The 27153-nt window shown below is 40.6% G+C and overlaps 1 protein-coding gene across 3 annotated transcripts in view; it reads left to right on the top strand.

The window, feature by feature from the left end:
* Nucleotides 1-27153, top strand: part of nav2a (neuron navigator 2a) — a 121550-nt gene that overhangs the window by 25857 nt on the left and 68540 nt on the right. For all 3 annotated transcript variants that reach the window (XM_067570785.1, XM_067570862.1, XM_067570926.1), the window contains exons 2-7: nt 2815-2932; nt 6774-6826; nt 17844-17916; nt 18364-18607; nt 18856-18912; nt 22033-22166. In XM_067570785.1, coding sequence (XP_067426886.1) covers nt 2815-2932; nt 6774-6826; nt 17844-17916; nt 18364-18607; nt 18856-18912; nt 22033-22166 — 679 coding nt within the window. The remainder of the gene's footprint in view (nt 1-2814; nt 2933-6773; nt 6827-17843; nt 17917-18363; nt 18608-18855; nt 18913-22032; nt 22167-27153) is intronic.

Here is a 27153-nt window from a genome sequence, read left to right on the forward strand (position 1 = left end):
ATAATGTTAAACAAACAATACAATCAGACAATAAAATGCTACAAACATCATTTATGAACACATCTAAGTAATGATTTTAAAAATGCTGTATGGAGCACATCTCCTCATTTTGATAGGTGATGTTTTCCACAGATTTGCTTCCTCACAGAAAAGGCTGATTGTTCAGATTTGCTGCCTCCTTGTGGGACCATACACTCGCCTCTGGTTCTGTCCACTAGTTTAACAAAGTGTACTTGTTTACTTTTAAGAAGTTAGAAAGTTTCTCTTGTCAAAATCCACAGTGCTAACATTCCTCAGCCCTCCATGTTTCCTCTCTAAACTAAACATACAATAAACTTTGATATCCCATTTGAGTTTAAGACGTGATGTTTCGGCTGAGAGGAAGACGTCAGACACATAAAGTACGTTTTGAAAAGTGTGATTTTCAGGACTTAAAAGCAAATCTGTTGTGACTTGCCCACTAACCCCCTTTTTCTTTCCTCTCACAACCTGCCCATGCCTCCTTGCATGCCCTCAGGCATTTTGACCCCCCTCCCTCCCTCCCTCCCCTCAGTGATTTCCAGCTCCGTGACTGACAGCTACCCATTTCACCTCGTTTTTAATTACACTCCAACCCCTCAATTTACCTGGCCGAAACTACTTCAAAGGAAGCCTACACACACACACAATAGCTCCTGAACATTGCACTTCCTTTTCTCTATGACCAGCTGAGAAGGTGAATTGAAAGGATAGAGTCTAATCCTGCAGCTTGAAGGCTTTTTAAACTCTGCGTGTCACTCAAGAGTCTTTTTCTGTGTACTTCTGTGTACTTGTGCATTTGCGTGTGGGTACGTAGCCCGTGCGATTTAAACGTCGCTCCGAGGCTCTTTATGTTTAATGTGTGGTCTTTATTCTCATAAACTGTGAAGACGAGTATACGTACGTGCATGTATGAGTACTCGAGCGTGTGCTTTTGAAGTGCTCACACCTGTTGAGAGCCATCACGAGAAGCTGTGATTCATCCCGTGAGTAGCGTTTGCAGAAAGACTCCCGGTCTGTTTACAGTGCGAGTACAAAGAAACGAGGGTCACAACTGTGTCACACACCTCGCCGTGCATACGTGTTGTGTGCCTATATTTGCGCCAAGGTTTGACCTTAACAATGCTGCGCGCTCATTCGGTACTAATAGATGCACTTAAATTTCACATGAAGAAATTCTGGTTTCCACTCGGGCATCAGGTTCATATATACACACAAGAAACCAGGTTACTGGGAGAAATCCAGTCAGACAACACGTTTACATAATAACCTGGTTACTGCTGGTTGCTGTAAAATCTGCATATGCATGCAGCAGATTATTAATGAGGTTTCTCCCCTGCTCTGACCTTATTTTGGTGTTTATTTTTATTTTAAGTGAGGGGACAGTTTTCCCCTTAAAGTATAAATGTGTCTGAATCTTTGTTGCAACTAACTTATTAGACTAGTAGAGTCAGATTTACTCAGAGAGATTTAATTACTTGAATACAAGGATGTATTATTATGATTAATGAGAATGTGTTTTATCTAGGGCTCAGTATTGATTAATCTCTCGATCTTTAATTTTCTCTAATCGATCGTCAGTCCATAACCCAAAGATATTCAGATTTCTATCATAGAGCACTGAAGAAGGGAGAAAATATTCATATTTAAGAACCGATTATCTAAATAGTTGGTGATTCATTGTCTGTTGATCGACTAATCGATTATTAAACTAATCGTTGCAGCTCTAGTTTCATCCTGCAGCACTGCTGTCACTGATATTTTCCCTTTTTGCGCATGAGTACATGTAAATAGTTGATCAAAAACCCAGTTACACGTCTGCACGGCCAAGAAATCTGTTTTCTTCAGGAGAAATCAGATTTGTCAAATCCTCCGTCCCGTTACTGAAGCTGGATTTCTCTTTTACACGACAATAAAGATGTTAGATTACCGAGGGAAGCAGTAAAATGTACTGATTGTCTCATTACTGTCCTCTTTTCCAGCAGACCGGCGTAGCGGTCTGAGTGAGACGTAGCGGGAGAGGAGATGTCTTTTTTTAGTCGAGTTGTCACACAGATTTCAGATCCCCGCGGTGAGAAAGCTGCTCTGAAGTTACACTTGTCAAACAGAGACTCTGCAGTTTTCAGACAAGCTCAACACAATGCTGCTAATCAAGACAGATTCACGAGGTATCGCTTTCTCAAAAATAACTCCTCCTTTTTTTTTTTTTATTAGGAATAATGCTCAGTGCAACTTTTCTGCCACCTTTGTGCTCCTTTTTTTTTTTTTTTATCTCCCCCAGAAATAGAAACTCACTTCTCTTGATGAGAGAGAGAGAGAGAGAGAGGTAGGAAGAGAGAAAGAGTTTGGCGACTAATTATGAAGGAAGCTATTCAGATTATTCAGATGCTTGCTCTGCCCCCTCCCCTCCTCCCCCCCAGGCAGTGAAGGGTCTTTTCTGTCCCCAGAGAGTGATGTCAGCATGGCCCATTGAAAACAGCCGCCGTGCGCTCCGAGATGAATGCCCCGGCTGAGCACAATGGCCCCAATTTGAATACCACGCGGATATATGCCAGATCGGAGCCCCAACAAAAGAAAGAGGGCTACTCTGCTCTCATTCAACCATGTTGTTATTTTATTAGACTCGTAAATTTGTTTCAACCATTTATACCTTTTGTAGTTTTCAAGTGTTTATGGAGTTTGAAACACGTGGACAACCTGACGGGGTTGCCCCCTTTTTTTTTTTTTGGATTGGATTTTGTATTTTTGTTGGCTCATAACTGAGCGCTGCGGTTGTGTTTGTGTGTCTGACCGCAGATCTACACGGACTGGGCCAACCACTATCTCGCCAAGTCAGGACACAAGCGTCTCATCAAGGACCTGCAAACAGACGTCACGGACGGAGTGCTGCTGGCTGAGATCATACAGGTCGTAGGTAAGGGGAAAAACACACACACGTTTGATTCCTAAATCTTCTACAGGAAGCTGACTCTCATACATGTGATTGCTTGAAACAAATGTTTAAACACATGACTGACCTTTACTAAACACAACAACCTTTTTGTTCCTGTGATATTTGCTCACAAAATGTTTTAAAAAAGAAACTTTTCTTTTACAAGAGTTGATGCTACAGAATAGAACCATTCTTCTCTGTTATGTAATGTATTAAAATAAGAGTTATTTCTTTCCAGTGCTGGTAGAGTGCAGGACAAACTGCTATTTTAGAGATTCAAATCCACCTTTTGCAGGTTTGCTAATCCTGAGCTAACCTGAAGACAACATGGTTTCGTCCAATAAGCTTTCCTATCTCACACAGCAGTAAATAATAACTTTAAGAGGCTGATGTTTGAGAGAATTTGAACTTCTTTAGAATGAATAATTTGTGTAATTCTTACAAAAAGTTATCGACTAACAGAAATGTGTACTTTAAACAAACTCAAGACGGGACAGAAACATAAAATACTATGTAAGAACTCAAAATAACAAGAATAAAATATCTAAGAAGCTTAAACTGATGCTAAAAGATGCTAAAAGAGATTGTCTGTCATTCAAAGATTAATGAATGTCCAGTTACATTAAAGCTGTGTTAAAGCTCATTTTCACTTAATTATTGGTAGACATTTGAATGAAAACACATCTATCAACCTTTCAGGAGCTAATGACACCAGTCTCACTTTGGCAATGACTGATATTTCAAAGAGTTTATAACTCAAAGGGGTTGCAGAATCAAATAGAAATTGTAATTCTTTAGGTTGAAAGGTACAGTGTTCGACCTGTTGTGTGCCGTGCGAGTGGGGTTTTTCCTCTCTGTCTCTGACCCTCACCCTCGTCCGTATCATCATCATCGGTCTTGTCGTTTCATCTGTCCGTTCTCAGCCTGTCATTTCGTCTGCTGACAGCCTTGAGGCTGAAGCGGGCTGACACCAGCTGACCGGTGACTCAGCATGTCACTGACTGACTGTCTGCTCCCAGCTCTTCCCTCACGTCTCTGACCCAGATTTTTTTTTTATACTTCCTATCTTCTGGGCGGCTTCATCCTCCGCGGAGAAGAGTCTCACTGTTCTGATAGCTGTTGCATGTGATTCTTATTTGAGAGTTAGATCAGTCTCGCGGGCATCGCAGGGAGTTTTATATCCTGTATGTCAACTTTATTTACGTCATGTGCTCGGAGGGCTTCTCCTCGTATGACATGTCTTTCTATACCGGCTCCAACTTTCTGTTGTGATGGCTGCTTTGGTGGAGCTGATTATTCCAGGGGTTGTAGTTATAAGTAGAGCTACAGTCGATCCTGCACACCTGGTTGGGCGCTATGGGAGTGTTCAGTGTCTCAGCTTGTTGTAGTGGAACACAGAGGACCTTTTTTTTAGACCAGAGTCCCAGATTTATCTACTAATATATTAAAAAGTGACAGCTTGGTTTCGAGAGTAACAACACAGACTTATTGTGTTGTTTTTTGTAATTTGTGGAAGAGGAATTTCAAAAAGCCAACTGGCTGCAAAGTAGCAATGATCTACAGACTGTGTTCTGGTTATTTTTGTGCTTTAACATGTAACCATGTTGAATCGATCTGTGTTTAGCTTTGTAGACTAGCTGAGAAGAAGGCTACCTGACTTTAATTTAATGTTGTTTCCCATCGCAAATCTTAATTTTGATGCTACACAAGTTATAGACGACATGTGGTTTGTGTTTGGCCGGTCACGAATGTCCAGTACTGCACCTGCACTGTGCCTGATGGTTCTTGGATGCATCTTCAAGGGAGGGGACTTTTTGGGGGCCCAGAAAACAAAACTGTAACTAGATTCTAGCAGTTTATTCAGTCTATTTTGGTCTATTCTGTACACACAACATCTAGTGCATGTTGGGATCCTTCCTCTGATGCTCTTCTTGAAGTTTCTTCCACTTTTTCCCCATTAAAGGTTTTTTTGGGGGACGGTTCAAGGGTCTAAGGACAGAGGATATTTTATGCTGTTTGCAGCAAATAAAAATTGATTTTACTTGACTTGACAGTCAAAAAGCAGGTGAAATTCCTGGGTTTCCTTAAAAGGTTCTTGTGGTCGAAAAGGGCTTCACCCCGGCGATCTGGTGCTTTTTGTCCTCTCAAGACATCTACCCTACATTCAATATATGCACCCTGACAGCTGATCACTGCTGCCCTGCTCTCAAATTAAAACAACGTGAACTAGAGCTGTCTGTTCACCTGTTCTGCCCTGCCTTTCTGCCTGCTGCCCCTTGTCCACAAGGGAAACTTCACACCACACAATGCTGATGAAACTGGATCAGCCTGCTGGTGTCGGAACAGCCGTACTGGGACAAAAAGCCTGACCGGATGTGGCACCTGTTTGGTTATTTGAATAACTTACACTCAAGGTCAGGATTGTGAAATTGGGCCATACGGATCTAGGTCATCACCAAGTTCTTATAAGCTGTTCTTGAAGCAAACAGTTTATCCACTGAAGTTCAGACAAATCCGAATTTTTCAAGATATCTTGCTGTGTCCTCAACTCTTAGTCTTGGGATACTTTTCTCAAAGAAGCTAACCTTTATACAGTCTGACTGCTGCTTTGTAAGCTGTTGCTCACTTAGAAATGTTAGTTTATGATTGGTTTTTATATTGGTGGCACTTATTTTGTTTGGAGTTTAAGCATGTATCTCAAAATCAGAGTACTTGGCCACTGCTGTCCATAGAGTGCAATTTTCTAAGAAGCACACAACCGTAGGTGGCAGTACAGGTAGTTAAATCATTAATAAATAGGTTAACACATTTGTTTAGGCTATTTTTATATATTTAAACATTTAAGTATGGATGGCTATTTGGCACATTTTTGCTCATGTATTCTTAATTTTTATGCATTTTTTTAGTATAGTTATCTACTCTTCAATTTGCCATCGCTACACCATGTCATAAAGTCAAAATACATTAAAAGATATCAATGTACCTGTCATCTTGGCCTGACGTACTGTACAATATATAAAACTTTAAAGCAGTTGTTCCCACACCGGGGATCTTTTAACTAGATTTTACCTTTAGTTTTCACACCTTTAAACATTATCAAATTGAATCAGAGAAAGGAAAATACCGTTATGGTTGAACTGATCACAACTGGTAGACATATGCAACCTGTGATGAGGAGTCATAATCCAAAAAGTTTGTGAACCACTGTTATAATGATCTTAAACTATCTGCAGTTTGTCACACATCATGTGGGTATCAGAGGCACTTGATGCGAACAGATTCAAAAGACACTTGCTGTATATATTCATCTGACTGGAAGAGGAGTATTTTCCCACTGGGTAGGTGGTACAGTACATGGGTCCTGAGATGGAGCTGCATTGTGGGCCCTGTCACGCCTCCTGATGCCGGGCACAGTTGTCAGCTGTGAGCTGACGGCCCTGTCTCAGCTGCTGTGGGCTGGGCCTGTTAATGGACGGGAGGAATCCCTGACACACACACACACACACACACACACGCCCCGTTTGAGAAAAAACACAACACTCCCATCTCGGTCGGGCCCCTCGCAGCCTCATTCCCATTTGCTGTGACTAGATAGTGTTTCATGTCTCAGCGGGAAGGGAGGGGGGGTGGGGGGGTGTCACAGTCACCGGCATGAACACCTCTGCTCTCCTCACTCAGCCAGAAACTGTCTGGGACACACACGGCGGGCATCTCCACTGGAAATAAGAGAGAGGATTACATTAACCGAACACGCCTTAAAAGACTTTTTATTCTCTCCTCTATTATCTCTGTCTCTGCCTCCTCTTTCTGTCTCTCTCTCCAGCCAATGAGAAGATCGATGATATCAATGGCTGTCCCAAGAGCCGTTCTCAGATGGTAAGTGACCTTAAGTTTGTTCTGGCAGAACACTGTGAAATTTACCTCCTGTGTGTTTGTGTGTGAAGCACCACACCTCTTTTGATGTTTCATGTCACCGACTCCCTCGCTTGGGAGCTGCGGTGCAAAAGTCACTGGTGAACAGTTGTAGATGGGAATGGTTAGTCCATTTATTTTTACTTTTGTGGTCTTGCGGGCTGCCTTCCGTGAAACCTCTGGCTCAGACTTCTGGAAGTTGGCGCTCAGTTAAAAGCATCACAGGCTTTGGGTTTTGGGGCCAGTTTTGCCTCATCTTATTACACAAGGAGGAGACCACATCCCTCCCATCTCCAGTAAAGAAAGCAGGCAGCCAGCATCAGCACTGATGACAATAAAGATGTTCTCAGCCAGTTTTTTTTTTTTTTTTTCCTACAGTGGCATTTAGCAGATATGCATGTGGGATTTCCTTTTGTAACGCTGCTGGTGGGATTTCAGTGTTTTCACAGTTTTGTGTCCTCTGTGGGAAATGAACCGACAGTCCCGAGGCTGGGTTGCCCTCCGCTGAATGTGAAGGGTCGTAAATTGGGCCAGTGTGCCAGCTGAGGGGGCTATTTTTGGCCACCAGCCAGACTACTGAAGCCTCTCAAAGCACCAGAGAGACACACACACACACACACACCCATAGTTAACAACTGAAGAGGAGCTGGAAGCACAGCTGATCCCTGAACCCCTTTTCGTCATTGCAAACACACACATACTCACATGGAGCCCATATTACTATACTGTACGCATGAGGAGATCCTATTGCTCAGATTCATTACCTAATTCTTTCTTCTTAGTATTTTAAGATGCTGTTTTCATGGTTGGATTGTGGTCTGTTCCTGTCTTTTATGCTGATTTAATAATGTCTTTGGTCACCTTGGTGGATAATAAAGTTGTATAATAGTATACTCAACTTGCCAGACTTATACTAATATTGCTATAATGTAAACAACCTTTAACAGCAGCAGTTAGTCCTGTTTCTAGTCTTGTTTCAGTTGTTTGGATGATAGCGTTCCTTTCTTATCAGTTGGGTCACAGGTGCTTTTATATCCTTGTGAAAAGCTAAGGATCAAGTTTTAAAAGGCGTTTTTGTGTATTTAAGTTTGAATTAGGGTTGATTAGCCCTAAGGTAGCCCTAGATTATTTTCATTCTATTCCTTCTATTAATCTGCCGATTATCTTCCCAATTAATCAATTAATCGTTTGGTGTATAAAACGTCAGAAAATAGTGAAAAATGACCATTACTGTTTCCCAAAGTCAAAGGTGACGTCTTCAGATGTCTTGTTTTGGTCAAAAAACAGTTAAAACCCCAAAGATATTCAGTTTATTATGATAAAAAAAGCATTAAATCATTACATTAGCAGATTTTGGACATTTCTACTTTAAAAAATGACGAACGATTATTCGATTATTAAAATAGCTGCAGACCGATCAATAGCAGCTCTAGTTGAATATTAATTTGCTATAGGATTTTTTTCTTTTTCACCACTGAAACTCACATACAAACTCATTTTAACCCTTTAAAACGGCTCACCTCCCTTCTCCGCTCCCTGTCCCACTCACTATAAATTAGGCCTTTCCCATTAGTACTGATTACGCCCCCCAGTCGCCTGTAATTGAGTGCTTTTGCGGTCTTTGGTCTCAGTAATGTGGGCGGTTTTGTTCTGCTGTTATCAACATCCTGTGTCCTGTGTAGAGACCCTAACATCCAAAACCCCGCTGTCATCAGCAAACACAGCAGCTTTTTTTTTGATTGCAGGATACATGTAAGTGGTTCCAAATAATGTACATGTTGTAAAGATGTGCAGAGAGCCCAGTATTTGTATTCGTATCTGTATTTGTTGAGGCAGCAAAATTATTTGTATTTGTATTCGAATAAAAGTGGAAAGAGGCTTAAAAATCCTGTTTTTTTGTTTTTATTAAGCTTATAATTTTAGAAAATTAAAGATGAAAATGAAAGTGATGTCCCAATTAAGGAATATGCATCATGTAGCAGGTGGAGGTGACTCCCCTCATTGAGACCTGCTGATAGACGTAACAGCGGAGCAGAGCACTGAGATGGCGACTTTGACTGACCTGCTCGCTGGTATTTGACATGTTTTGTTTTTCTCCCCAAAAACAAATAATTTTAAAAATATTTGTATGAGACAAATATTCGTAAAAACCGAATAACCGTATTTGTATTGGGTCACACCCCTAATATGTTGTTTTGTGTCTGTGATTGTGGCCTGAGTCTGCATAGATGGTGTTTGACAGTCATGAGGGAAACAGAAATATATTTTTCACGGTGTTCACTGGAGCAATGTGATATTATTTATTGGATAGTGGCTGTCAAAATCAGCTTTCATTTTGCATGGATAAGCTCAGATGTTGCCGTACGTGTGCGTATTTTTGGATCGCTGCTTATAATCTCGGTGGGTTTGTCAGCTTTAAAGCAAAATCTGAAGCAGTCAAGCAGTACTAAGGGCAGGTGCAACCTCAGTCATTATGCAAATGTCTGCTTTGTGTGTTGTAGTACTGTCAAAACAAACACACACATGCAAACACACACTAACACACACACACACACAGGTCGTGAGAGTTTAGTTGGCAGCTGTGGTAGAGGGGTATAAGAGCCCGCTATTACTGCACTTGATTTCATTGCTGTGGAGACGCAGCTTTCAAACTCCCCAAAGCTTCAAAAGCTGCTGCCAATTACCGCCACTTGACTTAACCTCCGTCTCTAAACGAATAAACATGGAAATAAGCTCCGTCGGCGGAAGAAACTGTAGCGCTCTCTCACCTCGCACTCACACTGACTGATTAGCATGGGCCGGCTATCCGGGCTGAAGTGAGTGGCTGTTTTTACAACTGTCACATCCTTGTTAAACGGACCCCCATCATCGGGTCGTTCCTTTGCCACCCAGTGTGTGTTTGTGTGATTGTGTGTCTGTCTGTGTGGGTTCAGCCCGCAGCAAAGGTGTTTATTTGACACGGAGCTGTTAAAACCACACAGGATGCCACACACACATATATATAAACTCTCTCACACACACACGGAGTGTCTAAAGCAGACGCCTCTTGATTTATTGGTGCCGTCACTGAAGTACAGTAAAAAAAAACAATATATGTTTGTTTCATTCATGTTTTTCTACAGTTTATGAGATTATCCAGATCTTACACTTGTTTCTGTCAGGTAAACATTATCATCCTGCCCTGTTTAACACTATTGAAATCTGGTACTGTGAGGATTTACTTACTCAGATACTATGAATCAAGTTTTAGATTTAGCAAAACTTGAAAGGGACTATTTCTTTGATAGAAAATAGTTTAAATGAAAACATGTTCTCTAGATTATCCAGATTATCCAGACACTTTTTCTTCAAAGAGATGTTGCTGTTGAAATTTTAGGGAATTTTTCAATGTTGTCATCTCCATTGTGTGGGGACGGAGCCAGAAAAATCAGATACACCGCAGATATCTCAAAATATGGACAAATAAAACCCTCATTTTCTGCATGGCAAGATCCATTTGGTGTAAGTGAGAAAAAACAAACCCTTTAAACTAAATTTTCTCAAGATGTTTAGCTCTCAGCAGACGAGGCTTTGGACATTTTATGCCTATGTGTATAAATAACCTATTGCACATATATTCACAAATTAATAGATAAACCATGCAGTACATTTAGATGGCAAGAAAAGGTTGTGAAAGAGTTTCTTGAATGCACTCTTGTTTTTAATTATTAGCTGTGTTTTTAATATCCTGTTTGCTGGACTGGTTTGTCCTCTCTACTGTGTCTCCACCGTTGTACAAGCAGGAAGGAAGGAGGTGACTGACAGACAGCCACACAGGTAGAAACCAGCAGAACCAGGTGTTTAATGGACTTGATGAAAAACAGACTGAAGGAAACATCATCAGCCTTCAAGGAATGTTAAATTCCATGTCATGTCGGGGCTCTGCTTCGCTCGTGAACGTGTTTGTGTTGAACTAGTCTAACAAAAGAGTTTTTTCTTCATCTTTCAAGCTGTGTTTCACCTTCAGGTGCGTTGTCACTCAAAACCACCACACAGCTTTTAGCTGGTCAGGAAACACCCAGTATTTAACCTGAGTGTCACATTTGACTCTTTGTAGTTTTACTCAGTCTGTCTTGAGACTGTGCGGTGAAGATCACATTAAGACTGGCGGGTAAAGAGTTGCTGTTGAAGGTTTAAGCAGGACAACACCCAAAATATGTTTTATTAATCATTCAACAAGATAGTCAATGTTTGATCAAAGGGAGCGGTACTTTCTCTGTGTGTGTGTGAGAGAGAGAGAAAATTGTGTAATTGTGTAATAAAATATAAACATAGGACAACATACTATATACATTAGACAAGTGTGCAAAGATGTTGAAGTTTTAAAATTCAATGAGGTAGAGTCGGAGTATAAAGATGTGCAGATTCATCATCATGAGCAGAGTTATTGAAGGAGCAAATCAGAGCGGAGTTTGGTTGAGACGGAAACTATAAAGCTGTTAGACAAAGGTGAGGTGTTGTAGAAAGTTATTGCTTTGGGTGGGAACAATTTCCTGTATTTCTGTCGCAAGGGCCGATACAGGAAATACAAGTACTGATCAGTCACAGTTATTGTTTCTAAAGAAGTAAATATACCAAAATCCTTTCTGGTATATTTAGTTTTTTTTTGTTTTTCAAAGGACACAAACCTGTATCGGCTTCGAAGGGAGTTTGTCTTCCACATGAAGGCTGCTGAGCAACAAAGAAAATAGGTTGACGAAATAACAGAAACACATTACTAAAAGACGCAATCCACCAATCTGAAGCTTCTGATAACATTTTCATGAGACTGTAACCGAGAGTCGATCACATGATGCATGGTGATATGTTCATGCTATTTTGTCCACCCCTTGTATATACACAGAGACACACTGTTCTCATTTGTTACACGAGTGAGTCATCCGTTGTGATAACATTTAGTCCATTCACGGAAGATATGAAACAACAGTTTGTAAATGATATAAGCTTTTCATCCCAGAAACCTCAACCTTGGAAAAATTGACAAACTTGCAAATGTGCAGCGTCTTCGAAACAAGCGAAGACAAACTTAAAGCAGCTTTGCCTTAATTATTCTGTTCACAAATCAGCAAGAAAACACTAGCGAGGATGATGAAGGTAGAGGAGATGTTTATCTTGTATTTGCACAAGCAGAAAGTTTAAAGTTTTTGTCTTGCACAATATCCAACAGGACTCCTTCACAATTTATTAGACAGATTAAAGGACATATGACTTACTGTAAAATTAACATGTAATTACACACATGAATAAACGGACAATAGAAGGTCTGTATAAATGCATTTCCAGAGGCGATAAGACATAATATGCTGCCTGAAGTCGACGTGTTTGATTTTGCATCACGGTGCGAGTATCGTTGCCGCCGGTGCAAAACTTTTTATCAATAAGCAGTGAAAACCAGCACTTGTCTGAGGTGTTGAAACCTCTGCTCACATTTTTTTTTCAGCTAAGAAAGAGAATTATTGAGGTAGAAGTTCTGCAGGTGAGCTAGTAGCTATAATCTGTGAAACCTCCTGAGACAGTGAGAGTATGTGTGGGCAGATAGTAAAGGATTTACACACAGTCATACAAACCTGAACAGACACACACACACATCCAGCACACCACGTTGTCTCACAGTCATGTTACGTGACCAGATTCCACAAGACCCGACAGTCAGAAAGTCAAATGACAGAGAGAGCTTTTGGCGATGAAGCTGCTGTCGTCAGACTGAGCTGATAGACGGTTGTTGCGACATATCAGGCCGATACTGTGTTTTTATGAGATAGAATCATGTTGTTTACCGACATGAAGAAAGTTCCTCCCTGATCAGTCCAACAGAGACAATTTGAATTTATTCATTTGCTTGATAATTTGTTTTTGTAGTTATGGATGTCATTTATGCCAGTAATAACATTATATTTACCAAGTTACAGTAATAGCTGAGATCTGTGGAAACAGCAGCATCACTAAAAGGGAATCTGACAGACCAGAGCAGTCAGATCTCCAGGTTAGCCAAACATGTTTGGAAGAGAAAACAAAAGCAAATAATAAAATCATTAACCTTTGCATTCACTTTCGATTTTACTTCCAAATAAAGTGGTTTAGATAATCCAGGCGAACCATTGACTGGTTTAATATCTAATCGTCTGGTCACTCTTGTTGCTTGTTGTAGCAGCGTCACCATGTTCCCAACTGAGCCAGAATGATCATTTAAAGGTGCAGGTGAGCTTAACTTCAACTTAAATAGTGTGGTGGTGTGTTCAATGCTTTAAGTATTATATTAGTTAGGTATTAGTACAGTTACAGCAACTTCCATCAGTCTAGCTTCAGTCGTGACGTTGTTTCTCGATGTCTTTAATGTTCTGGCTGAAGCTTCGTCATGCTGGCAAAACACATGTGCGATGTGATGTCATATGAAACTCGATTTTAATATACAAAATTTTTTGTTGTGTCTGTTTTTCTGCATCTTTAGTTTAAAAATATCGGCCTCAGTATCAGTCTTCAAAAAGCTCCTGTCAGTACAACCCTGCTTCAGACACATAACGCCCTCGCTCACGCACACTCCCTCCTTCTCTCTCTAGCTCTCTCCTTCTCTCTGTTTCTCTCTCTCTCTCACACACACACACACTCTCACACACACACACACACACAACAATAGCAGCTCTGTGATGGGAGGAAGTGTTTGTTCAGAGGGTTGTTGGTTGGCCGGCCCCGTGCTGCTGCTGCTGCTGCTGCTGCCGGGAGCCGCAGCAGAGCAGGAGGTGACGGTTGCCTGCTGGATGGAGGTGTGAGGCCATCAGAGTAGTCACACTGCAGGACCTAAAAAACATCCAGGCAGGTAGGACCTTCCAGTAGCAGTGGTGTCAATCACTGTTTGACTGTGTGGATTTCTCTCTGGGCTTGTTTGAAGGTGTTTTCTTCCGGTGATCATCAGATTTTGAACAGAAACTTTTGGCTGCTGTGTACATTTTTGTGTATTTTGTGAACTTTGTAATTTTTCCTTTACTTCAGTATCATAGAAAAGATCATCAGGAAAAAATGTAACATGCTCTCTGTGAGGATCACCACAGAAACCAGTTGATTTAACATTAAAATCGTGAAGAACAGAGGAGTAACGAGCCAAGACCTTTACAGTCTTATAAAAGAGCACTTACAGCGGGTTCATTTTATTGTCTGGTTAAAAAATTGGTAAAAATCTTGTAAAAGTTATTTATTTCCGATGACAACTAACATGATGAACAATGTGACGTCAAGTAAATACGTCTTCAGTAAGTTCGCAACTAACTCTAGTTTTCACTGTTGATTAATCAATCAATCCTCAGAAGACTTTATAATTGATTTAGACACAGATATTGATCATTTATGAATCCAAAAAACTGTCATAAATAATTAAAAGCCCATCAGATATTACGTGAACCCAAACTTGCAAACGCACGGACAGCGTTTCAAACCTCAAGACTATCAGCACACCCAGTCAAAGACAAGATGACATATTGAGTAAGCCCACAACTGATGAGACATTTCATTGATAAATGTTGGTTAAGACTTTATGATTGATTAACACGTGATTACTAATAAATGTATGTCATAAATAGTGACAGAGTCCATCAGATGCTACGTAACAAACCTCTCGGCCATTACGACACCTCGTAAAAGACAAAATTATAACTTCTATAAACACAGTAACCTATGGACTTAACATCACATGCTGAAGAGTGATGCACAACAATAAGAAATACACAAGAAGCTTTTGTAAGTGACAGATTATAGATCTGAAGAAGAGATCTTCCTGTTTCAAACACAGACGTAAGATGTCAGACTCTGTAGCTGATGGGCGTCTCACTGACTCATGTTCCTCTGGCTTTTTCTGAGCTTTTCTGAGCTCTAGTCCCTGCGGGTTTTAAATAGCAAAAGGTTTCAGTATTTATACCCCCCACCCCCCCCGGAGAGACGGGGCGAGGGCGCATCTCAGCGGGACAGGCCTGGCATTTGTGATGGGGGTATCTTAATGAAGGATATTTTCTGCAAGCTGCTGCTACTTGAGCTTCAACTATAGCAGAGAATTTGGGGTTAGCGGGAGTGGAGGGGGGGGGAGTGGTTCAGTCACTCAGATGAAGCTCAGGCTTGGGGGTATTAAAGAAAGACTGTGGGGATAGAGGGGTGTTTCACAGAGGTTTATTTTTAAGGAGTCTGTGGTATTCGGAGAGGGCCATAGTCTGCATTCCTCCTGTTCCAAGGTTTTCTGCTGGGTCACCGTGAAGGACAGCATATGTCAGCTCCTCAAACAGCTGCTCTGGGGTCAGAGGTCACAGAAATGATAGCAGGGGCACACTGCTGTTTCATCTTACTCAGTGACCCACCGGCCTCTTCACACACTAAAATTAAGTAATCCTGAATAAATTAAATAAAGAAATTGAAGAGAATTAAATGAAATGTACAAAATGTTGTACCAGGAAAAACAATATGTGCAGTGTACATTTATCAATAATAATAATACAAGTTGTGTTAATGTGCATTAACATGGCTCAAATAGTCAAAGAGTTTAAACCAGGAGTGGATTGATTCATAATGGGATACAGTAGTGAAGGTTGTCCTTGTAATTCAATAGGTGATGCAGCAAGTAGAAGAGGCAAGTACAGGCTAAAAATACTGTTTGTTAGTTAGTGGGTGGAGGTAGTGGTGATCTGGTTTGGTCTTATTAAATCTGGCACTAATACAGTTACTAGTGATTATCAGTGATATTCTGTCAGTAGCTTGAGTTAGTAGCATGTATAGTCACTAATATTGATATGGATATGGATGCAGCTTTTAGTGATTAGTGATTGACGGTTGCTGGTAGATGTACAAAGTGATATTCTGGTTAGTAACATCTTATTTTGTAGCATATTAGTTACATCGCGTGTGTCACTAATATTGATATGGTCATAGATGTAGCTTTTAATTTTAAAATAATAGCAGTAGAGTTGAAGATTTAACTTACAGTAATGTGGCAGTGGATGTAATTAATAGCATGATGGTAACTGGTGTAACTAATATAGTGATATGGTGAATGAAACTAATAGTAATATGATATATGACAGTGGCTGTAACTAATAGTAAAGTAGTAGTTAGTGTAACTAATATTAATGCAGTAGTGGATGTATCTAATAGTAATATGGTAGTGGTTGTAACTAATAGTGATATGCTAGTGGATGTGCTAGTGGATGGAAGTAATAGACATATAATAGTTGATATGACTAATAGTAGTTTGGATGCTGATGTAATTGAGTATGTGGATGTGGATAGCATTACAGCTGGATTTAGTAACCTCAGTAGAAGAGGTCAGTTTGGCTCAGGTGATTTGGGTTCATAGATGTGGTAGTACTACACTAGCAGTAGATTTCCCTGCAGTAACTACAAACAGTAGATGTTAACATCTTTAATAGAGGCGGATGTAAATGAGCTTTTTACTCCTTCTTCTCACCTCACAGCCGGATACTTCCTAACAGGAGAACCACAGTGGGAGCTGTAGGTCAAGCTATATTTAGTCGGTGCATATTAAGTGTAATCATGTCATTAATCTTTAGTGAGCAGGACCCTCCCGGTTGCAGTCCACACCCGACCTGGTTTTACAAAGGACACAGTTCATATGTATTTTAGTTTAGAAACCACTTGGAGTATCACTGCTCTATATCTGTACTCCCTTGACTGTGAGATTATATTTGAGCTGTTGCACTTGCAAAATGAGTTTGTTTTAAGTATATTGTTGCAGATTAGGTGTTATAAATCTACTCTCACTTGTAATAAATGTCATGCGAAAGAAGATTTAGCACCTCTTTAACCTTTGCACACACTGTAAAATGCTTTTAAAAGTCCATTTCACCGTCAATTCTTTTGTTAATTGCCCTGCTTGGAGTGCATATGTCATAGTCTTCCTCTGTATGTAATATGAGAGGGCGACGGCGGTGCCATGTTGATATCTTTTGTGTTGTACGTGGTGTGTTTGCTCATCGAAAACAACGGTTGGTAAACTTTGATCGCACAATCATTCATCTGCGGTGACGCTGCTTGATGACTTGTTTTATGTGCTTTACTTTGTGATTACGTGGGCCAGCCAGCATTCTCGCTGTATAATGGGGTCACATGGGCTCTAAACAAAGCCTGTCTGCCTATCAAATCCTCTCGCAGTCCGGTGACAGCTCAGCAGTCTGCTCAGGTTGCCAAGCCTGCTGTCATAGCAACTGAGTCGGTGTAGATGGTTTGCTTCTCTCGTTGCTCTGCTGATGAAAGTCTGCTTGGTTTTGAATCCTGTTTTGACTATGTCACCATGTGGCCATATTACAATGTGAGCTTTGCACAGCACGATATGAGCAGTCAATCACTGTGTCAAGTCTGTTTTCCACTTTCCAACACTGGTATTGTCTATACTGTTCTGTCCTTGTCCATCAAAGAGGTTAAGAAATGTTTGTCCGTTTATTTCTCTGATAGCTCAATACCTCAAAAACTGGTTAACAGATTTAAATGAAATTTGGTTGAAACCTTATTTCCCTACTGTTCCTACAAATCTCATAACATAATATAATAATAATACACTCTACTATTTCATATGAATGCTTACAATCCAAAAAACACACGAACAGATTCAGTTTCCCATCATAACAGCACATTTTTTCACCGTTCCAACAGTATCAAATCAGTGAATATTGAAGGATACGTGATCTATACTCCTAACGTTTTCACCACCGTCATTGTTAATGTTTAGCGTCTCTTTTATCAAAGTTGCAACAGTACATATTGTGCTGCCAACTTTTTTTCTCTGTAGATCGACTTGTTAGATGTTCACTTTCAGTTTTGCCATTACACTCGCAGGAGAAGCGTGCAAAACACAGACCAGCATGCTTCCTCACATTATACAAATATGCAAATTTGAATGGAAATGTGCAGGCTGCAGTGTCTTACAGCTGTGTCTGTGTCTCTCTCCGTCTAGATTGAGAACATTGATGCCTGCCTCAGTTTCCTGGCAGCCAAAGGAGTCAACATCCAGGGTCTGTCTGCAGAGGGTAAGCTGGACTCCTGTGCTTCTGCTTTCACTGAAACAAAAGACCAGGCCAGACCAGGTCTAGCTACTAAACAAATGTCCTTTATGCTGAGGAAAAAAAAAAAATTAATGGCAGCTTGATCTGTTGAATCATTTTTATTGGCAAGCTCTTTTTGGCGGGACACACTACATTAATGCCAGACAGTACGCATTAAAACACGTAGGGGCTGATTACACCATACATAAAACTAATGTACCAGAACGCTCAAAATAATACAAAATGATGTCAAAGTAATGACAGTTAGAGAAAAGAAGTGCTGTCATAGTGCTGTCCTGAGGCGTTCTAGTAGGTTTAGCATTCATTTTGCATGGTTGAAGTGGCAAAATCTCTCCAAAAACTCAATTTCTCATGTTACTTTCATCCGCTTTTTCCCTTTTTAACGTTCCATATTGTCTGTCTGACCTTCAGAGATCCGCAATGGCAATCTGAAAGCCATCCTCGGCCTCTTCTTCAGCTTGTCCCGCTACAAACAGCAGCAGCAGCAGGCTCAGCGGCAGAACTCCCATCCAACTCTCCCACCCGCAGCCCAGTCCCAGAGCACACATCCCCCCCTGAGCCAGCAGAGCAGCGCCCCGGCCCAGCTCAGCCAGTCTACGCATGGGACTCCTGCCCTCACAGCCCAGAAAGCAGCACAGGCCGAGATGCAGTCCAGGTGAGGCTGGAGGTCACTGTCAGCAGCCTGTTCGTGCAAACACTGGAAACTGGAAATAATGGAAACGTAACCTTGAAACTGGGCGAAAGGATGTATTCCTCTCTTTCTTGGTGTTTTTTCCTGTTCTAATCCATCATTTTGTCATATCTATCTTCCTGTTCACACTTCTTGTCATTTATAACAGTAAACCTGACCTCTCTGTCTCTGTCCTCTTCCATATCTCTCTTCTTTTTTTTCTTCTCCTCTAGGGATGTGTCTCAGAGTAAACTACTCAAGTTTTCCCTTGGTCAGAAAAAGACCTCTAGGTCAGCTTCTTCTGCCTTTCGGTTTTCTTGCTCCTCCCTCTCTTTCCTCCACCACCACACCTCCTCCTCCTCTCCCGTCCCATTCCCAGAAATAGGAAGGTAGACATTGCCCCTAATCGAGGATAACATTTCTTTTGTCCCGTAATGAGTTTCATGTTGTTTCTTTGTCTGCGATTAAGGGCAATCTCTACTACGAGCACTATCTAATATGCATGAGTGGTAGTGTTGAGCAGATAGGGGCTAAAGCTCCAGGCTCCGTTTTCGGACAACTCTGTCTGTCTGGCATCGCGCCTCATTTGGCAAGCCTGCTAAATGGGCTGTGAAAGACCTTTAGATAACCCTTAAGTAAGTGTGTGTGTTCTTGTGTGTGTGTGTGTGTGTGTTGGTTTTCTTGACAAGCACATCCCCCCCCACATAATATAACATTAATAATTAACACAGGAAGAATCTGCAGCCGGAATGTGCGTTCATGATATGACGATGTCATGTCGAGTCTTTTTGCATTCACACTGACCTCCTCTTCAGCATGCTTAGTCGTATTATGTGATGATGCACCTTGAAATTGGATTTAGGATGTGGTTTTGCATGCTGCCCATCCCAGATTCTGTTTGTATTGCACCTGCCCCATACCAGCTGCTCTCCAAAACAATGCAACGGCCCCACCTTCTGGTCTGCATGTGTAACTGCAAGGTGAAGAGCTGGGATTCTCCTGGTACTCTTCATCCAAACTACTTATGTCTTTTCTAGCATGTTCTCTTTTAAAGGCCTCAGCCAAAAAGTATAGAGACTTCCTTAAATTGAGTTAAATATGAGCAATTGCTTTGCTGTCAGCATCAGACAGTAAATATATGTTTTTAATGGATTTTAAAGAAGTGGAAGGTTTAAATAAATTGTCATTGTTTTTGCAACCATTGCAAAGAAAAGCAGATTTAATAGGTTGTGATTAGAGATATTAGCAATGCTCATTTTTTATATGGACAGAATATCACACAATCTTGTTTTTTCTTAGTATAAAAAGTATAAAATAAATGCCTTAAATATGTAAATATACCACAATTTCTGAGCATATATATACTAGAATTAAAAACCATGATAATCAGAGATCCTCACACACAGCAGTAAAATTGCTGGTCTGGTGCAGGCAATGTGAAAGAATCAAAATGACGGTTCACCAAAACCTGTTTCTGGACCAAATTCAAACTTCCTGGCATTGAAACGTTTTCTGTAATATGATATTCAGTTGACAGACAATTTAGATTGTTCATGTTGTTTTCATATGTGTGTGTTTGTTTGTGTGGCCTTTGGGGGTTTATTAGACTCTTGATAGTGGAAAGTGATATGAAACATAAGTAGAGTTTTGATATGTTGTAGTCCGTATTAAAACTATGAAATATATGCAGTTTTTCTTACCATCAAATTGATCATTTCTTGAAAATGTAGCCATTTCAAAGAAAGGAGGAAGCCAGCTGACTGCTCCTGCCATAATTGAAAGTCAAATGATCTTAGGTTACTCCGGACCAAATTATACGGTAAAACCTATTACCTTGCTCTAGCTAGATAAATAACGGTCAGTCAAAGTGAATGACATGCTGGAAATGAGAGTTTTTAAATTGCGCACAGGGGCTGAAAGAAAGAGCTGTAATCTGCTTATCAGCATCCGCCTGGCAGTCCCAGGATGATGATGATGATGATGTTGTCGCCACTGGTAAATTAGCATTTCATTAGCTGTCTGTGTGCCACGGCCTGGCTAGATTACAGCCCGGCTCGCGGATGTCACCAAAGGCAACAGGACGACTTACAATATGGAAACAAGGTGTCATAAATCTCACCAAGGTGTATACGTAGCCAATGTATCCTTTCTAATCCATGCGGAGAAGTAAAAGAACAGGATGTGTAATCTGAGGCTGTTGAGCTCACGGTGCCCCTGGGACCTGCTCTCCATCAGCCTTTCCAACCCGCTCAGATACGTCCACACCGCCGTGAGCTCATCTGTCTCCATTAGATTACCGTATGTGTATGGGGAAGTGGTGCCCAAGCAGAGCCGCAGGAAAAGCAAACAATAGCTGAGTTTACATTTGTTAAACAGTGTGTAGCTTCTAATCCAAGCCACAGACTTTCAGACTGAAGACTACCCAGATATAAACATTTATCTTGGGAACATTCACTGTTGCTGAAAGAATCTAAAATAGTAAGTGCTACAAAGCATAAAGAACGACTGCAGAGATCAAGGAGGCAGTATGAGAGTGTGTTTAGTGTAGTCATCAGTTTCAGATATACTTGACCTTGCAGCCCAAATAGAGGGCAAAAAAACAACAACTCTCTCCTGAGTAAATCAATGAAGTTTATATTATGAATTCAGTAAAACACTTGATGTCGAGGTACTTCCAGAGTTCTGGACGTCGACTTTGACTTCTACTGAGGTCACAAACTTCAAATTCACAATGTGTTAAACAAAGCCAGTGTGCCAGTGCCAGTGTTTTGGCAGGCTATGACAGATCATGAATATTAATAGCTTAATTTGTGCAGCACTTTATCTAACAAAGTTACATAGTGCTTAGACAAAGAACAGAGAAACAATGCAAGAAGGATATTCTTTCTCTTATTTGACTGTTCCTTTACATGGCAAGTGAATTCCTGTGGGTTTAACCTGTTTGTATAAAATGCTTATTAAATCTGTCACTCTCCAGTATCTGCATGGTCCCTATTCTCTCATTCCTGATGAAGCAAGACCCTCCTGTTTGAGTTAAGGACCTGTAGACTAGACATGCGTCTGTCTGCAGCTGTCTGTGTTGGAGGAACCTGATGTGTTGCTTCATTGCAGGGCTGCAACTAACATTTCTTTTCATTATTGATTAACATTTTTTTTTGTTTTTTTTCATAGTTTTGTCTACAAAATGTCAGAACACAGTGAGAAAATGCCTGTTTTAATTCCCTGCAGCCTGATTAATCAACTAATCGTTGCACTGTGTGAGATAAAGGCCTTATATTGAATTTAAGTTCTCACCTTAGTTACTGTCATAAACAAACTAAATGTTTTGGCCTGTTCATGACCCCTGTCTTTTCGTCCTTTCTTTAATTTATATTTCTCCCCTCTCTCTCTCTTTTTCCAATCTTCATCAGACTTCCCGGCCCCACAGCGAGGATGTCCACTGCTGGCAGTGACATCACTCCGAGAGGCTCGGTCAGTGCTGCTGGGAACAGACGTAGCCAGGGCTTCAGTGACAAGACCAAAGCCAATTCGCACCTGAACAAAGGTAAGCTTTGTGTACAACCACAGACAAGCACACACGCTGACACACCTACAGTAGTTCTGGTCTTGGATGGCTGTAAATACCAACACCATAACATCATAAACTGATTTTATTATATCTTATAATAGTGATTGCTGAAGCAGAAGTTTGTGTGTGAGAGAGAAGGTGATTTCCAAATAAGAAAACACCTCACAGCTCTTAAACATGTTAATGTGGGTGTGTTTATTAATGTGAATTATGAAAACCCTGGGTGTTTTTTGTTATCACAGTTGAAAATGGCAGTTAGCTCTGTTGCTTTGAGACCAAGGGAAAGTATTAAATTGAGCCAGAAAATAATACATAGCCCTCAGCGTGCAATGCTGCACTGAAACAACTGTGTGCTTTGAAGAGAAAACAACAAAGAACACATGAGCATGAAATCAAGATGTTTTCAAGGCAAGGCAAGGCAAGGCAAATTTATTTATATAGTACATTTCAGCAACAAAGCAATTCAAGGTGCTTTACATAAAACATTAAAAGCATTGAGACAAAGCGCAAAAGAGACGCACCATAAAAGCACATTTAAATTCAATTAAAAAGAGTCATTAAAGAGCTAAGAGAATAGAAAATAAAAACAAGCTTAAAGATAATAAGACAGATGAAATACAAGAATACAGTGCAGTGTAAGAAATGAATCATTATTTGATTTAATAAAAGGCAGCAGCAAACAGTAAAGTCTTCAGCTATGATTTAAAAGAACTGAGAGTTGCAGCAGACCTGCAGTTCTCTGGGATTTTGTTCCAGATATGTGAAGCATAAAAACTGAACGCTGCTTTTCCATGTTTAGTTTTGACTCTGGGAACAGAAAACAGACTTGTCCCAGACGACCTGAGAGGTCTGGATGGTTCATAACGTAGCAGCAGATCAGAAATGTATTTTGGCCCTAAACCATTCAGTGATTTATAAACCAACAGCAGTATTTTAAAATCAGTTCTTTGACAGACAGGAAGCCAAGTGTAAAGATCTGAGAACTGGAGTGATATGATCCACTTTCTTGGTCTTAGTGAGGACTCGAGCAGCAGCGTTCTGAATCAACCGCAGATATCTGATCGATGTTTTTTTAGGGAGACCTGTAAAGACACAGTTACAGTAGTGGTTGTTGAAATTCAGGTCTCAGTCCATGACTACTCCAAGATTTCTTGCTTGGTTTGTGGTTTTTAATGTCGATTGAGGCTGAGTGCTGACTTTTAATTGTTCTTCCTCCTAAAACAATTACTTCAGTTTTATCTTTGTTTTATGGTAGAAAATTCTGGCACATCCAATTGTTGATTTGTTCAATGCACTTACTTAGTACTTGGTGATAAATTTATGTAAATTTGTGTGTTGTCTGCATAATTATGGTAACATATTTTGTTGTTTTTCATAATCTGAGCCAGTGGAAGCATGTAGATGTTAAATGGAAGAGGCCCCAGAATGGAGCCTTGGGGAACTCCGCATGTCATTTTTGTCTACTCACATGTTTATTTACCTATAGACACAAAGTAGTCCCTGTCCGTAAAGTAGGATTCAAATCAGTTTAGTACCGTGCCCGAAAGTCCAGTCCAGTTTTCCAGTCGGTTTAGTAACATGTTGTGGTCGACCTTGTTGAATGCAGTATTCAGATCCAGTAATACTAAAACTGAAATTCTGCCACTGTCGTTGAAGACCTTAACTAACTGCTGTTGTGTGGTCGAAATCCTGACTGGAAGACATCAAAACGGTTGTTTAGTGCCAAGAAGTTGTTCAACTGTTGAAAAAACAGCTTTTTGAATGATTTTCCTTTAAAAACGGGAGGTTTGATACGGGCCTATAGCTGTTCATTAGTGAGGTATCTAAATTGTTCTTTTTTTAAGAGTGGCTTGATGACGTCAGTTTTCAGAGCCTGAGAGAAGAGATGTGTTTACAATTTGTAGAATATCTGAGGCCATGCAGTTTGAAACATTTTTTAAAAAGCCTGAAGGCAGAATATCAAGGCAGCATGAGGAGGATTTCAGATGTTGTATAATGACCTCCAGGTTTTTATGGTTGATCGGATAAAATTGTGTCATACTACTTGAATTGATTTTAAGTGTACACAGGGACAACGCATACCCTGTACCTGATAGACTTCTTGTCTAATTTTCTGAATTTTGTCACTGAAGAACGAGGCAAATTCATTGCAGGCCCTGGTGGATAGAAGTTTAGATGCTACTGACAAAGGAAGGTTTGTTAGCCTGTTGAAAGTAGCAAAGGCACGTGCATTATTATCATTTTTGGTGTTGATGTCAGAGAAGAATGATCAGTTAATAAATACTCACTAGCTTCCTTTTAATGTCTAGCACAGTGGAGGTTAATTCTGAACATACATTGCTTTTATTTCACATCATAATGACAGAGCCTTTATTCTTAATGCCTTTGGAGCGTCACTCTTGACCTTGCTATAAGAAACATTTAGATGCTGAAATCAATGCACAGTCCTCTGACTTGACAGCCTGCAGCCTCAGTGACAGCACAGTATAAATAAGGAAAAGCTCTGCCTCTATACAGTTACTAGTTACAGCTACGGCCACAGTTTACAAGGTGAGGTGACAAGCTGTGTTTTATGGGAGTGTGTGTTAAGATGTTGTGACTTCCAGTCGGCCGGTGTAGACAGACTGTGTTCATCCCCAAAGGTTAGCTGGAGTCAGGTGCAGTGCAGACTGATCTGAACTGTTTAGTTCATTTATGCTTGTCTTTTTTAATTTATTTGAGATTTTACTCAAAGATTGAAGCATTTTGAAACAGCGATTTAACATTTTTGATTTATTATGATACTTTATTGTAATTTCTACAAAGAAGGAGACCATGGTGGAAATGATTGGTAGATTTGGTCTCATGCAACAGTATTTTTATTGCTTGGATAATTCAACAATACAATAAGTTTATTATATGGTCATCAGTTTTAATTACTTCAACTTAGTTTCTACAAAATCATGTTTTTTCTATCAGTGTGGCATAGCGAACAGCTCGAAATACTACGATACCCATGAGCCTCAGCTTCAACATTGCAATTGGGAACAAAACTCAGCACGATAGTTGCTGAATTCATCCAACACTGAATCTCTGAATATATTTAAACTGCTGAATATTTTATCAAGTTTCTACAAAGTATAATCTTCATCTTACCGTTAGCGGTGGTTGCAAATAGAATTTCAAGCTCTGTGATTGGATGTTTCTCACTAAAAATGCTTCTTGGGAGATGTAGTAAACTCCAAACTGCTCTGACCCAGTTTAACTCGTTCTACCCAGTGTTAGTGTTCTGCTGCATACAAAGTGAGTCTCTTTGGCAGTGTATTTAGTAAGACCAGTGTTGAAATAGCTTCTGTCACCACTCAGTGGGCCAAGGCTTTATATAGACTGTGTTAGTGTTCACAGTCTAAACTCATTACCCTGTATTAGACAGAGAATTCTGACCGCCCATAGAGAGAGGCAGGGCGAGAAAGTGAGAGAGAGTGAGAGTGTGTGTGTGTGTATGTGTGTGTGAGTATGTGTGAGGGGAGAGTCTGTTGTCTGTGTTTAAACAGTGACAAATTAACTAGGACCAACACTGTGAACAGCACTGTGGGGCGTTTATTCTGATGCGCTGCTCCACTGGAGACGGGGAAGTTTTTTAGCGGACAGATACGTGTTTGTAATTATTAATATTTCAGTCAAAGACACATGAAGGAATTAGCCATTTATAGCAAGTGGTTATACACATAGATTTGACTCAATGTGGACTATTTGACAGACCTGAATTTGCACCTGATGCTGTCAAAACTTTAATTTTTCACCACAGCCTCCAAATGAACATTTAATATCCAGGAATTCACGTTGTAGACACTAACACTGACTTTCTCTGTAACAAATATTAGCGTTTGACCTAATCTTGTTTTAAGACAGACTTGAAAAAATATCCTTTAAATTAATCACATAAGGAGGAGGAGGAGTGGTGGAAGGGGCTGCAGCGGCAAACAGTGTCGGCATTAAGGTATCAGCAGAGTAGATAGTGAGAAGTGTCAGGATATAAAGGCTGATCTATACACCTGTATGAATGTGACTGGATGTTATTAGCTGGTAGCCATGCAGCTCACGAATGAGCCACTGATGGTGAAGCATGAATGAAACCGCTGATGCCAATAAGCTAGTGCAAGAGCGACTTAAGTGCTCTGCTTTAAACTAATGCAGAGTTCCATTTTAATTAGCATTAGTGCAGTAGTAGTACTATTAGTGTGAATAATAGTGGTAGGAGTTGATGACCAGGTGATTTTTAGTTTGCTCTGAGACAGAAAAATATAAAATAGAATAACCAAAAGTACCCAGGTAGACAGTATTAAGCAGTAATTACTACAAAAGTCACTGTTGCTCATTTTATGTGAAGGTCTGAGAATTCATTCAGCAGTGGGAGTGTGTGTGCGGGTGTGTGTGTGAGTGCGGGTGTGTGTGTGTGTGTGTGTGTGTGTGTGTGTGTGTCTGTGTCTGTGTTTTTACGGGAGCAGTGGGCCATATGATTGGCAGCAGGTAGAATGAGAATCCTGGTTGACCCCCCTCCCTCCCTCTGCCCATGTTGTTGACATGCTGCCAAGCCCCTCCCCCTCTGCCATAGCGCTACACCACACTCCTCCTCCTCCTCCTCCTCCTCCTCCTCCTCCTCCTCCTCCTCCTTCCACCTCTGCCTCCCCCTGCACTCTCTGGATGGTTGGCCATGGTTTGGGACTCTCCTCTCCTCTCCTGTCCATCCTGTCCTTGTTTCTGGAAGTCTGCTGCTGCACCCATGAGGTTTGTCAGCTTGCACTTGTAGATCACGTCCAGCTAGGACTGCAGGTTGTAGAGATAGAGATAAATATCTTCAGCTTTGCATTTAACTGTTAAAAGAGTGGTAGCAGGTTCAGTCAGTTTTACTGGTTGGTTGCTGATAATGTATGCATTTTTGATGCTGCAGGAAGAGTTTTGTCAATGCAGTTTCCCTTTTGTG

The sequence above is a fragment of the Thunnus thynnus genome, chromosome 1, assembly GCF_963924715.1.
Source record: "Thunnus thynnus chromosome 1, fThuThy2.1, whole genome shotgun sequence".
Taxonomy (NCBI): domain Eukaryota; kingdom Metazoa; phylum Chordata; class Actinopteri; order Scombriformes; family Scombridae; genus Thunnus; species Thunnus thynnus.